At 40.0% G+C, this 13,949-nt stretch overlaps 1 protein-coding gene across 1 annotated transcript in view; it reads right to left on the reverse strand.

Moving 5' to 3' along the window:
* Nucleotides 1–360: 360 nt before the first annotated feature.
* LOC144031062 (protein wntless homolog) overlaps nucleotides 361–13,949 on the reverse strand; it is a 33,260-nt gene continuing 19,671 nt past the window's right edge. The window contains exons 6-12 of the mRNA XM_077537773.1: nucleotides 9,809–9,977; nucleotides 9,569–9,666; nucleotides 9,218–9,281; nucleotides 8,405–8,548; nucleotides 8,230–8,313; nucleotides 5,013–5,181; nucleotides 361–1,983 (exon numbers count right to left, since the gene is read on the reverse strand). Coding sequence (XP_077393899.1) covers nucleotides 1,874–1,983; nucleotides 5,013–5,181; nucleotides 8,230–8,313; nucleotides 8,405–8,548; nucleotides 9,218–9,281; nucleotides 9,569–9,666; nucleotides 9,809–9,977 — 838 coding nt within the window. The 3' untranslated portion in view covers nucleotides 361–1,873. The remainder of the gene's footprint in view (nucleotides 1,984–5,012; nucleotides 5,182–8,229; nucleotides 8,314–8,404; nucleotides 8,549–9,217; nucleotides 9,282–9,568; nucleotides 9,667–9,808; nucleotides 9,978–13,949) is intronic.

Raw genomic sequence — 13,949 nt, forward strand, 5'->3', positions numbered from 1 at the left:
TATCGGCAGCTGCTGAAAGTAACTAAAAAAGTAACTTTTAATCTAATTTAGTTACTTTTAAAATCAAGTAATCAGTAACGCAATTTAGTTACTTTTAAAACCAAGTAATCAGTAAAGTAACTAAGTTACTTTTTCAAGGTAACTGTGGCAACACTGGTCATCCAAATATTTATCATCCCTATAAATGACTGCCTTTCAGAGATGATGAAACTGATTGATGTTCCAAAGAAGTACAGAACTGGTCATGAGGTAGTCGACTGACAATTTCTTATGGCAGCAGTGAACAGACCAGACAAGTTAAATGTTATTGTTGAGCACCATACAAGATTCCATGGGAAATAAAGAATCACATTCCCTGTATTCAAGTTGTTCTCATTTGTTTATGTTCTACACACCATGTCCACATTAACCACTCTAAAACCAGTCCAAATCACAGTTCTGGTACATTTCTTTGTGAAACACAAAACCCTTTGAATGCAGCAGACTCCTCTCCTGGTGGTGGAAATTGGGCCCTGATGCAAGACACTGCACATGCTGGGAGCACAACAATCTACTGCTGTGCTATTCCAATCTACAATTCTGTTTGTGAAAACATTTGATTCAAAATATACAAGTACATAGATGGAATCCTGTACGAAAACATTCAAAATATGAGCACATGGATGGCATTGGATGATGATGGAACAACTGCGCCTTTTAATACGGTGCACTTTATGGTTGTGAAAATACGGTCGGTAATCTCATAGTGCTAATTTACAGCACAGCACAACATCAAATCTCCACTCCATGTCAGGTCATCCGGTCACAACATTTTCAGGTCCTGATCATCATCTGGCTTGTAACATGGTCCAACACTTAACAAGGTAAGACTTGGATCTCCTCATTGAAGCTCAACATATCGCTTTCTGAATCCAGTTGTGACTGGCTTTGTATTCTTTCCGGATTGAGCTCTGCCATTGTTCCCTGTCTGACATTTCACTTCCAGGTTTGTCGGTCGCCAGGCCCTAACTTTGGAAAAATGATTATTTTGTCAAATATACAATTTTTATTTTTTTTTTCCACGCTTTATTTTTTGGACGTTGAATTATTTCACTTGTGACCCTATTTGGCATTTTATTAAATTACCTCAAATTTGATCATTAATGTAGAATGAATGCACAAAAAGTTAACGTACTTTTATTTAAATTACAATAAAAAGCAAAGAACAAAATTCCGATATTTAATAAGACTACTGGCAAATGAAATAGTAGAGCTTAATACATGGTTTTAACTGAAATGCGGAAAAAAAAAACACTATAAAAATAGGCTATTGTGGTCTGTACATTTTGCCTAAAAATAAAAATAAAAATTAAAAAAAAAAAAAAAAAGTCTAATGACACACATTATGATGTACTTTGTATGTAAGAGATTAGTGACAGGTTATATGGCCTTCACTATGAATATTACAGGGTAGAAATGAAGTGGCAGCATTGCATCCAGAACAAAATTGATGACAGTCCATTTCCATCAAAATGAAGGTTTTAACACAAAAAAAAAAAAACTGCAGCACAAAACAGAATGAATGTAACATACAATTACCTATGAAGCAGCTTCCAAGTACTCAACTTGGTGTTGAAGAGTGTTGTGCAACATTTGAACGGTATGAAATGTATCCAACATGAATTGAAAATGATTCGTTGACGGTACTGTCAGTCGACAAGCCGCAGCTGGAGGCTGAAAGCTTCATGCAAGGTAGACTGCCGCTGTTGCATCAGGTTGCACAGGTAGAAAGAAAAATAAACTTGTAACTTATGTACAGCATGTCCTCAGTGGGAAAGGGGGCAATTGGAACAGTAGGTAATAAATGTTTGGTGTCAATAACCATGTGGGGGGGCTACTCTTGGGCTTCTTTCCCAGTCATCTTGTAGATCTCAGTGGGTCCATCAACGTGAGTGATGGTCGTAGTCAGCTGGATGTCCTCCCCGCTGCTTGCAGCCGCATCCCCTGCAGAAATGCATACGGCCTCTATTAGGGCAGTACTTCTCAAACGTTTGGGGTCCAGGGACCACTTACTAGGGAGGGATTTTTCAGAGCTCTTCCTCGTAATCATAACGGCAATTCAATTAAACAGACTGTTAGTATCTGTGTACCCCAAGATGTCACTAAAAATCAATGTTACCCGTCTTTGAGGGGAAAAGTCAAAGTTACGTTGAATTTACAAACTGTCATGTATTGAGAATTTTTCTGTGTGTTCTGCATGTTGCAAACTGTCGTGTAATCCCAGTTTAAGAACCATTGCTTTCCAGGTCAGGTTTGGTCTGCCTTTTTGTATCGCGCTGCTAATGTGGAATTCTGGTGACTCGACAGAACTAAACTCGAGGGGAAGTAAATCAACACTGGTGTGAAACTTGCGTGACGTCTCATGAGATTGGTTGATGCATTTTCGGGAAAGCCTCCAAAAACGTCAACACCTCCCTACTTATCTCTGACACCAAATTCTGAGAGATGAATGGTTTTCATTACTTCCAAAACCCTTTTTCTCAATGTTGCCTTCCTTTGAGTCTGGAAAGAAGCCACTCAAATCCTTCTCTCCAGCCAAAAATTGCGCAGGGAATTCCCCAGAAAATATTTTATTTTGCTAACAGTTGCTGTTTTGTAAATACCCCAAACTAAATACTGTAGCGTTTTTAACCTTGAATTTAAATCTTTTGGTGCTGGAACTTGCCAACAATTTGCACAAGCTTTAAGGTCACCGTAGCTACCTACCTAGCTATCTAGTTCTAGATATCCATATCTATGGTAATGAGAGTAATGCCCCTCGGTTCCCAGAATGCATCGCATGGCACAATGTATTGAATTATTGAAGTTATAGATGTGAATTCATGTCATGTTAGTGGTACCAGTAATGCCATATGTCTGCTTTAACTGTCATATTTATAGTTAATTTATGTTGCCCTAAGTTTTACTTTTAACGTTTTTTTTGTTTTGTTTTTTAAAAGACAACTAGTGTGTATCGCTAGTTTAGCATACAGCTTCCACCACCACAAGTATTAACTTTTTGTAACACGAAAAAGATAACCAACCAGGATTTGACCGTGGTCACAATGAGACACAGGATTATTCTTTGTAGTTAAGGTAAGCCATTTTAAACTAATCAGAAAAAACATTTTGGTAGCTGGAAGCGGAGGTTTGGACACTCAGGGGCCTATTCACTAAAAGTTTGCGTCACCTTTGCACAGTGCTAACCGGGAAAAATGGAGCAATCTGCGAGCGCCTAATTCACTAAACACTAAGTCACTGAAGGCCTCAGTATGCTTCTGCGACGGGCTCGCACGGGGGGGTTACGGCGTTGCTCCGCTCGTGCGTTTGCCTTCCGACTTGTGCGCAATACACATCGGTGTCTGCTGGAGTTTCACACCAAGTCCCGCTGTCGCTATGGCTGGGCCGCCACAGAGTGGCGATTCCTCTGCATTTTATGACGGATTCAGGAAGTTCAATTTATTTCAGAAACACGAAACAAAGCCGGGGGGAGAGTAAGTTCATCACCGTGGCAATTCATTATTGCCAATTTGCACCGGTGTCGGCCGTAAACTCGCCAAAACACACACAACAGCCGTGCACTTAGCGAACACAGTTTTTTTTTTAGTTTTTTTTTGTTATTGTTGTTTTCCGCCTCTCGTCCCAGGCACATATCCACATGCACAGCCGTGGTCTCCGAGCAGGGAAGTCGATTTGCGCCGCCAGTTGCCTTCACGGAAACTATCTGGGAGGGGGGCGGGGAGAGAGAGAGAGAGAAAAAAAAAGAAAAAACGCCATCGAACGGACCAATCAGAAGCGAGCTACGCTCCGCCATCTACGGCGTCCAAGGATTGGCGACGTGTGCACGTCAGCCGGTCACGAGCGACGCGGCACTTAAAATTCATGGCTCGCGTCGATCATGTGACCTACGGCGATCATCGACGCGAGAGCAAACGTGGAGGCATAAATTAGGCTTGAGTGCTCTGCCGAACAGATTGCGTCAAGGTGTGCCGGTGTTATTTGCGCGTATGTAAATGAGGTAATTTGCATACATTTGACGCAAAATATGCCCACCCCAATGCAAATGAGACTCATTGATATGCAGCGTCTAATTCACTAACGCCAGCGCAAATAGCAACACCGGGTTTGCGTGACGCAAATAACGTTTTTGGAAAGCATGTATTAACTGCTCCAACTTCGATCATGACAGCAGTACGTGCCATTTGCAGCACAACATCAACGGCAGATCACGCAGAGAGGAGAGAGAGAGAGATAAAAAGAGAGGGAGGGGGAAATCTTTATACGTTTGTTTTAGGACAAAGAACGTAACCCGGGCTGATCGGCAATGGCGGGGAGGCATTTTATGATCATTTTTTACGTGCCAGATGCATACTGTACGGCCACGCCAACCTCTGAAAATACATTTCTAAAAAACGATCGCACCAATAATTTGTACTTTATGAATGAATGACGCCGTTGTCGTCCTCTCTGCTCTGTACAGCTTAATGGCGCTATAAACGCTTACTCTCGGTCCAACCTAGCTTTCTGATAGTGTCATCTTTCTCGCAACTGTTAATATAACCACCATGTTCTTGACGCAAATCCATTGCCATGTGTGGTAAATCAGGGGCAAATTTGCTCCAAACTGTCAGTTTTGTGGGCGTGTTTGCGCCGGTATATAATTAGAGCAATATCCTTAGTGAATAGGTGGGTAACTGGCCGCAGACTGCGGGTGCAATATTTCGCGCTATTACCTGACGCAGCGCATTCTTAGTGAATATGCCCCAAAGTGTTGTTCAAATGTGCCTTTCAGTTGTTCAGAGTGACCCAAAAAATGGAGTTAGGGAGTGTGCTTGGGAATGGGGATGTTAGGTGCCAGACCAAGCCAGATCCAAATTGAATATATACAAGTCACAGGACCAGCCAAACTATGAAAAAGTGTGACATATAGTCTGAAAAAAAAACAAAAAAAAACAGTTAAATGTTTCAGAACATTCTTCAAGAAATGCAGTTACCAGTGATGCACTGTCCACTTGACTGGTCGTCTCCATATCGCTTGTGAGAGGGTGCGTACAAGAACATGATGGCAAACACGTACAGATTCCACATTCCGTAGATGCCTGTGAAGAAGGCACTGTTCACCTGCACTGTGTGGTCCCCCCAGTGCCAGTGACCCTCATTCACCTGCACAAAGACAGGAAAGTACAATATGGTTTGCAATCATAAAATTACAGTGTGCACTGTGCAGTACTTTAAATTTTACCTGCCTTTATTAAATTTAGTCTCAGTTTTAGTCCAGTTTCAATCAAGCTTGTTTTAATTAGTTAGTCAACCTCGTCCCTTTTTTATTTAGTCCATTTTTAATCGACTATAAATCTAGCATTTTAGTTCCAAGAAAATTTAATTCATCTAGTTTTAATTAACAAAAACTGTCAAAATTTTAGTCTAGTTTTAGTCAGGACAATCATTTTACCATTGTAAATATACTTTTTGTCAGCACATTTAGGATCTAAAATGTTTTCACATAACATTTTCTCGCATCTTTTTGATTTAAAAACAAAAACAAAAACCAAGTGGCTATTATGGCTCCATGCTATGAGTTAGTAAGTTAGCCAACATTAGTTAGCGGTCAGATTAACGTAGCCTTTAGATTAATGTTAAATTAGAACTATAACTTACTTTATATATATATATATATATATTTGAAAGGGGGGTGTCACAGTTACAGATTAGCAGATTTTACAGAAACCATGTGACCACAAGGGTCCACATGACGGGAGTATCAATCCGAGGTATGGACGATATTAGACATTTGGACTTTATTTGTCCATTTTGAGATTTCTCCACAAATAGCCTCCTTGTGGTCTTTCGTTTCATTTCCAAGCAGCACAAAAGTCAAAATTGTAATAGAAGTGTATGAAAATAAGCAATTATTAGACGGTATGCTAACTACTAACTAGGGGGTGTTTTTTTTTTTTTTTTTTTTTTTTTTTTTTTAAACTTCCTTACGCTAAATGTTTTAAAGTTTGCTGAATAATGTTTTAATATTGTCATTGTATGTTCTTTCTAGTAAATTTTTTACCCGATTTTTATTTACTCTTCTTCCTCTGAATGTTAACTACTGTTTGTTGATGCTTATGTGTTGCCTTTCCTTGCGTAAAGCACATTGAGTTGCCTTGTGTATAAAATGTGCTATACAAATAAACTTGCCTTTCCTATACAACCATATTCGCATCCTATCCTTCCCTCCTTCCTCTCTTTAGTTTTTCCTCTGGTCTCTTGAGATCTCCCTAATATGTTGAAATCTAGAGGTTTCTGGGGTTGGTGAAAGATTCTGGTTTTGTAATCGTGGGTGGCAGGTGGCGTTTGGTTGGTGCTGGATTACACTTTGATTCATCTTTCTTTCCTTTGATATTTCCTCTGGTCTCCTGGCCTTCACAACTCTGGCAAGACTGAAGTATCAAACAGTAGCACAAATTCACCCGCACATACACACAATTGCACACATACGCACGTTAAAAAAACCCCAAAAAGAAACAAAACAAGAGCAAGCGAGACCAATGATATGTAGAATCGGTAAGACTGCCGAATGAACAATTCTGAGCTCTCAGAAGGGGCGACGGGGGGCGAATCTACTTAAACAGAGCAAGACTTTGCCCCGCTATTGTCTGGCAACCAGTTCAGGTTGTACCCCGCCAGCTGGGATAGGCTCCAGCGCCCCCGCAATCCTTGTGAGGAGTAAGCGGTCAAGAAAATGGATGGATGGAAGAGCAAGACTTCCGGGGACGGCGACTTTAGTCGAGTTTTTTTTCTTCTTCTCGCTCCACCAAGTAGCTAACCTGGAATAGCCAGATGGCTATGCGCTTCACTCAAGTGGGAGTTCTCCGCAATATCCATCTGGTACCTCTCCACAGTAATTTCCTCGGGAAAAGGTGGGACATTCTGTACAATAATTCGAGCTGAATGGACGATGCAGCACTGTGCTAGGGGGTTAAAGCACAAACATTTTACCAGCTAGAAATGCACGAAGCGCTTCTCGCTGTTCAACACTCAACAAGGAAACGGTGAGTAATTCTGCGAGAACAGAATTAATTGTAGCGTCCATTCGTCCATGTTAGGTTTGTTTGTTAGCTCCGGCGTTGGCGCTGGCGCTGGCTTCCTGGTTTCGTCACAGTTGCATATCCTGCCCCCAAACACAATGTCGCTCTCTGATTGGTCGAACGGAGGTTATCAGCAGGAGCGGTACAAGATGTATTCTCCAGGGTTTGTGAACTCACAAATACCACGAGAATACATCTTGCGAGAGCAAGTAGCGTGCAGGCACGATAAATTCAGCATTTGCCACAAGTAAGGGCCATTATACTACAGTTTTACACCACCAAATGTGCAAAAAACAGGTCAAATTGACACAATGCACTTAACAGGGAACTTCGGAAGGGAGTTTGCACAGACACTGGCGAAAAACCTGTGTGTGTGCAGTACCGTTAGTATGCTGCATCAATGGCCATTGTAGGCTTCGACAACTCAATATGTTTGAATGAGACAAGTGAATACGTCAGGCTTAGTAAACATATGATGAAGAAGAATCGTTATTTAAGTGCATTAATATTGTGATCAAATTGGATTTTTTTATTATGTTGGACTATGAAGTGATTTTCAGGAAAAGTACACCAAGTAAGTGATTGGAGTTTATTCAGGGTAAGGCTAATTGCGATTGTTAATTGTTTAGCATAGGCTAATTTCAATATGTGCATACGTGTGCAGAAGATGAGGAACAATGAGTATTCACTAAATTCAACTCAGGTTCAATCTTAGTGGAAAATTTGAAATTTAAAAAGTGTTTTTTTTTGTCTATTAATCGACGTAATAATTGATAGGCGACTCGATTTTTTTAAAAAGTCGTTAGTGACACTAAAAGCAATGCAAAGGAGCATTTGATTTTCGTTGATTATGGCAGCACCTTTAGACAAAAGCAGTATTGTTTTCCCTTGAAAGAACCACATTTTCCATGAGGTCAAGTGCTGACCATCCTGAAACCCGGATATCCCAGGTGCCCGCAGTTGGACTGAATGACATCGTTTCCAGTGGCTATTTTCTATTTTTTTCATTATATAGCACTGTAACGTTTCTCAAGTATGTTAACAGCAGACGGTGGTTGTGTGTGTGTGTGTGCGTATACAATAAAGGTAAGATCCCGCACACACACGTGTATGTTGTTATTACAAGACTCACCTGACTGATGATGAAGAAGATGACAGTCATGGCAGCACAGGCCAAAGTGACCAACATGAGAAATTTGAACCTAAAAATCAAACCCTGTAAGAGATATTGAGGTTTTTAAAATCAGGGTTGAATGTATGGTCATTATTTTCCAAATGGAGAGTCAAATGATGCCAACGGTCCACACCTCATAGTGCAGGCGTCTGGCCTTGGACATGGCAGGCAGTGAAGTCCTTTTGCCACTGATGTTGCGGAAGACTTGGAAAACCATGAAGCAGAGGAAGAGGAAGTAGAGACAAGCACAGATCCCTGCCACTATTATGAAAGCCATCTGAGTGAGCAGCGGTCAAGGACATAACAGCTCAAATTCAAAATGATGTCATCACTAAGCAAAATATAATATAATTAATATTTAATGTTAATTATTAACATAATTCCTCACCTTTTAATCATTATAAGTAGTCACATCTAAACTTAATTCAATTACATAATTCTTCTTGCATAAAATGTTGATACAGGATAATTAATCATTAAATGAAATATATGATGGCTCTGTGATCTCTGTGTTTGAGCGTGTCTTCTGTGAAATTGAGAAGAATGCAGCAAGTTTTTCCATGGAATGACCAGTTTTTAAGATGTCAATTCTCAGCCTGGCAAGCTTCGAAATAAACAAGAAAAAAAAAAAAAACATCCATCCCAAGCTTGTGAAAACATATGGCATTACTGAATTATTCCTCCTCTTATTAGTCCAGGTTCTTCTTTATTAGTCCAGGGAACCTCTGTGAGAATAACAAGAAACCATGAAAAATTTAGTGTACCATCAAAAACCAAAGTTGGCCCTTTTGTACATGTCTTTAGATACAGACGAGAGTCTATTTCCAAGCATAAATGTGGATTTGGAACCACTTTTCACCAAATTTGAACATAAGGTGCTAATTGTCTGTTTTTGGCCACAGATTGAGTTTAAAAAAAAACAAAAAAACAAAAAACAAAAGGATACAGCCAGCTCAGTCCCAACATCAGATGCCCAGATGCTGTAGAAGGGGTTTGTCAACTGGACACCTCTGGTGACACAAAACACAGCAGTGCATTTATTTATGAGCATGTACCGGTGCCAGCCAACCCAGATCCTCTGGGTTGGCTGGCAACCAGTTCAGGGTGGACCCTGCCTACTGCCCAAAGCCATCTGGGATAGGCTCCAGCACCCCTGCAACCCTTGTGAGGAATAAGCGGTTAAGAAAAAAGATGGACGGATGGACTGGTAGATCACTACACAGCTATTTAGTGTTCCTTGTAAATAATAATTATTAATATTATTACCATTATTAACAGAGACAAAAACACTTCTCACCTCTCGCACATGTCAAAGATAAAGAGACAGAAAGATCCAAACACGATGGGCCCAACTTGTTTCCAATACACTGAGAAACGATTCCTCTCTGTCTGGTCCTGAAAGAAGGGAACAAAATAGAGATTTACAACGGTTGATGGCAATCTTTTTATTATTATTATTATTATTATAATCATAATAATAATCATAATAATCATCATCATCATCATCATCATTAATAAGTGGTGTCAGCCACATTACCATGAGGTGCTCCCCGCAGAAGATGATCCAGAAGGAAAGCAACATGGAGTAGAAAATGCCTTGTCGGATGTCTCCAAAAAGCAACATCCAGGTCCAGTTGAAGCCAATAGAGAACCACTCTACTGGGATGTTGATGAACGTCATGGAGATGCCCAGAGCAAAGATCACTCTGCAAAGGCAAAATGTTTGGTTTTTTTACTAAAAAAAAAAAAAAAGATTGCTCAAAATTATTTGAAAGCAACATGTTGCCTGGTGGGTCTCAAGGCTGACATTTATGTCTATCGCGTAACCTTTGAATTAGAATGAATAGTCATAAAAATCCTTCTTAAAGCAATGTTGGCAAAACGGTCAGACACCAGATTATGTGTTCTTGAGTGTCTCAAGACTGGGATACAGGACAGTTATGTGCCCATGTAACCAGGTGTTAATGTTTGGTGGTGGTCGGAGGGGTTGTAGGCGCACACTGGCAGCCACACTTCCGTCAGCCTGCCCGAGGGCAGCTGTACACATAGCTACTTAAGTAGCTTACCACCACCAGAGTGTGAATGTCTGAGTGAATGAATAATGTATCCATTGTAAAGTGTCTGAGTGTCCAGAAAAACGCTATAGAAATCTGATGCATTATTATTATTATTATTATTATTGTAAAGACAATGAATATAGTCAGAACAATCCTTTTTAAAGTTGTATGTTAGCATAATAACCAACCACCTGAGTACCAGTATGTGGACCTGTGGGTCTCAAGTCTAGGACGCAGGAAAGTTACGCATCACCGAATACTGTCAAAACAATCCTTCAAAACATTATTCAAAATAAGGAAAGTTCATCATCAATTATCTACTGCTTATCCAGGGTCGGGTCTTGGGGGTAGCAGCTTCAGCAGGGAAGCCCAGACTTCCCTTTCCCCAGCCACTTCAACCAGCTCCTCCGGTGGCATACCAAGGTGTTCAGAGGTCAGCTGAGAGACATTCTTAGCAGGCTCTCCAGTGCAGCATGTCCTGGGTTGCCCCGGGGCCACCAGTGGGACATGCATCTCCAGGGAGGTTTCCGGAAGGCATCCGAACCAGATGCCCGAGCCACCTCAACTGGTTCCTCTCAACGCGGAGGGGCAGCGGCTCGACTGAGTCCCTCTCGGATGACTGAGCTTCTCACCCTCTCTCTAAGGGAGAGCCCAAACACCCTGTGGAGGAAACTCATTTTGGCCGCTTGTATCCAGGATCTTGTTCTTTCGGTCACAAACGTAGATCGACCGGTAAATTGAGAGAGTCGCCTTTCGACTCAGCTCTTTCTTCATTATAACGGGACCGATACAGAGTCCGCATCGCTGCAGACGCTGAACCGATCCACCCGTCGATCTCCGGCTCCATCCGACCCTCACTTGTGAACAAGACCCCAAGATACTTGAACTCCTCCACTTGGGGAAGGATCTCATCCAACCCAGAGTGGGTACTCCACCCTTTTCCGACTGAGGACCATGGTCTCGGATTTGGAGGTGCTGATTTTCATCCCAACCGCTTCACACTCGGACGCAAATCGTTCCAGTGAGAGTTGCCGATCACGGCTTGAAGAAGCCAACAGCACCACATCATCTGCAAAAAGCAGAGATGCAATGTTGAGGCCACCAAACCGGACCCCCTCAATGCTTCGGCTGCGCCGAGAAATTCTGTCCATAAAAGTTATGAACAGAATCGGTAACAATGGGCAACCTTGGCGGAGTCCATCCCTCACTTGAAACGAATCCGACTTATTGCCGACAATGCGGACGAAACAGCCCGTTTTAGGAGGCTCAGTACACCATACACCCTTTTGAACATGCAAACTGTGACGAATTGATTGTATAAGATTCTCCTTTTCTTTTAAATTTTTATTTTTCCGCTACTTGTTATATACAATAAAAAAAATTAATCAATCAATCAATCAAGCAATCATGTGCAAACTCACTTGTTGCATACGGCCAAACAATTGAAGAAAAAGACAATGTACAATGTAGAGGATCAACTTTCCAGTTTCAAACATGAGGAAATAACTGATGGAAATAACATAAGTCTGACTTTTTTTTTTTTTTTTTTTAAACCTCCTCTCCCTGAAATCCCAAAAGGTAAAAAGTGAATGACTGGAGGGCAACTAATGCTTCAAAGAGTGGCCTCAGCAGGTCCCTGGACCAGCAGATCACAAATGAGGAATCAAGCAAAACATATTAAGTCCAGCATATGAATTTTACTGTTGATGGACCTTCAGTAAGAATGTATCCATGAAGCCATGTTAGCGTCCTATCACAAATCTTTATGTAATAGTAAACAGAACCAAAATTTGACATTGTAACACAGAAACTCTCTCACAAGACTCAAAATATACTAGGGGAAGCGTATCTTGACAAAGTCATAAAAGTTTCTAAATCATTCACTTCCAGACTCAACTCTTCTGCAAAACTTTCTTAAGTTAAAGTGAAACCTCACTCGACTTGGTATGCAAAGAATGTGCCCTGTGCAAAACCAACAGAGTGAAGAGCACTGTGTGTGTGCGCGTGTAACCATGAAGGTTTGAAGAGTGTTTTGGATACATGAAGTGAGGAAGGAAAAAATCTCTAAGAAAGGAAATGGCATAAAAAAAAAAATATATATATATATATATATATATATATATATATATATATATATATATATATATATATATATTAGGGGTGTCAAAAAAATCGATTCGGCGATATATCGCGATACTACATCGTGCGATTCTCGAATCGATTCAATAATCGGCAGAATCGATTTTTTTTTTTTTTTTAGGATTCACACCTTGAGCATGGAAGAATGTTATATGAACGGCACATTAAGCCTTAATATTTTTATTTTAATGCTGTTCAAACATGAAACAGATTACAACCTCTATAAGACTGAAATTTCAGATCAATAAATAATACATTTTCATATAAATCTTACACTCTACAAGCTTACTGATTAGTATTTTCTAAATATGAATGAAAAAAAATCGCAACAATCGACTTATAAATTCGTATCGGGATTAATCGGTATCGAATCGTGACCATTCGTATCGGGATTAATCGGTATCGAATCGAATCGTGACCTGTGAATCGTGATACGAATCGAATCGTCAGGTACTGTGAATTGCCTAGTACCTGACGATTCGATTCGTATCACGATTCACAGGTCACGATTCGATTCGATACCGATTAATCCCGATACGAATTTATAAGTCGATTGTTGCGATTTTTTTTCATTCAAATTTATAATATAATACTAATCAGTACGCTTGTAGAGTGTAAGATTTATATGAAAATGTATTATTTATCTGAAATTTCAGTCTTATAGAGGTTGTAATCTGTTTCATGTTTGAACAGCATTAAAATAAAATATTAAGGCTTAATGTTCCGTTCATATAACATTCGTCCATGCTCAAGGTGTGAATCCTAACCCGAAGTCAGACGTTTTGTTGAATATTTTTCCATTAAAAATGGAAGTTTAAAAATCGATTCACACACACACACACACAAAAAAAGGCAATGATGATAAGACGTTGAATCGGTAAGACTACCGAATGAACAATTCTGAGTTCTTTAAAAAAAAAAAATAAAAAAAAACAAAAAAAAAAACTTTTTTTTTTATTGAATCGCTTCGAGAATCGCGCGATGTAGTATCGCGATATATCGCCGAATCGATTTTTTTAACACCCCTAATATATATATATATATATATATATATATATATATATATATATATATATATATATATATATATATATATCACCAAGAAAATGTTACACTGAATTCACGTACATACACATTTTAAGTGGATGTCCACAAAAAAGGGGTACAAGTCTCACTTCCTAAGAGCCTGCTGCTCATCTGGGAAATAGAGCTGTGAGTCACAAAGAGCAAAAAAGAGACACTGGCTGGCTATGTCTGTGTGTCGGTTGAGTGCTAGCTCTTTGCTAGCAGATTTTGTAACACGATTCACGCTTCGCCAGGTTCTTCCTGTAGAGCAGCAGGCAGACTCTTTCTAATGTCTTCCCAGCACGGGAGGGGTTATATGAACACTTGGTCCCAAGTTATCAGCTTGCAATCCAACTACCTGTGTGTGGATTTAAAAATGTATTATAGCTTTTTTTTTTTTTTTTTTTTTTTTTTTTT

Source organism: Festucalex cinctus, chromosome 1 (genome assembly GCF_051991245.1).
Source record: "Festucalex cinctus isolate MCC-2025b chromosome 1, RoL_Fcin_1.0, whole genome shotgun sequence".
In the NCBI taxonomy this organism is placed as follows: domain Eukaryota; kingdom Metazoa; phylum Chordata; class Actinopteri; order Syngnathiformes; family Syngnathidae; genus Festucalex; species Festucalex cinctus.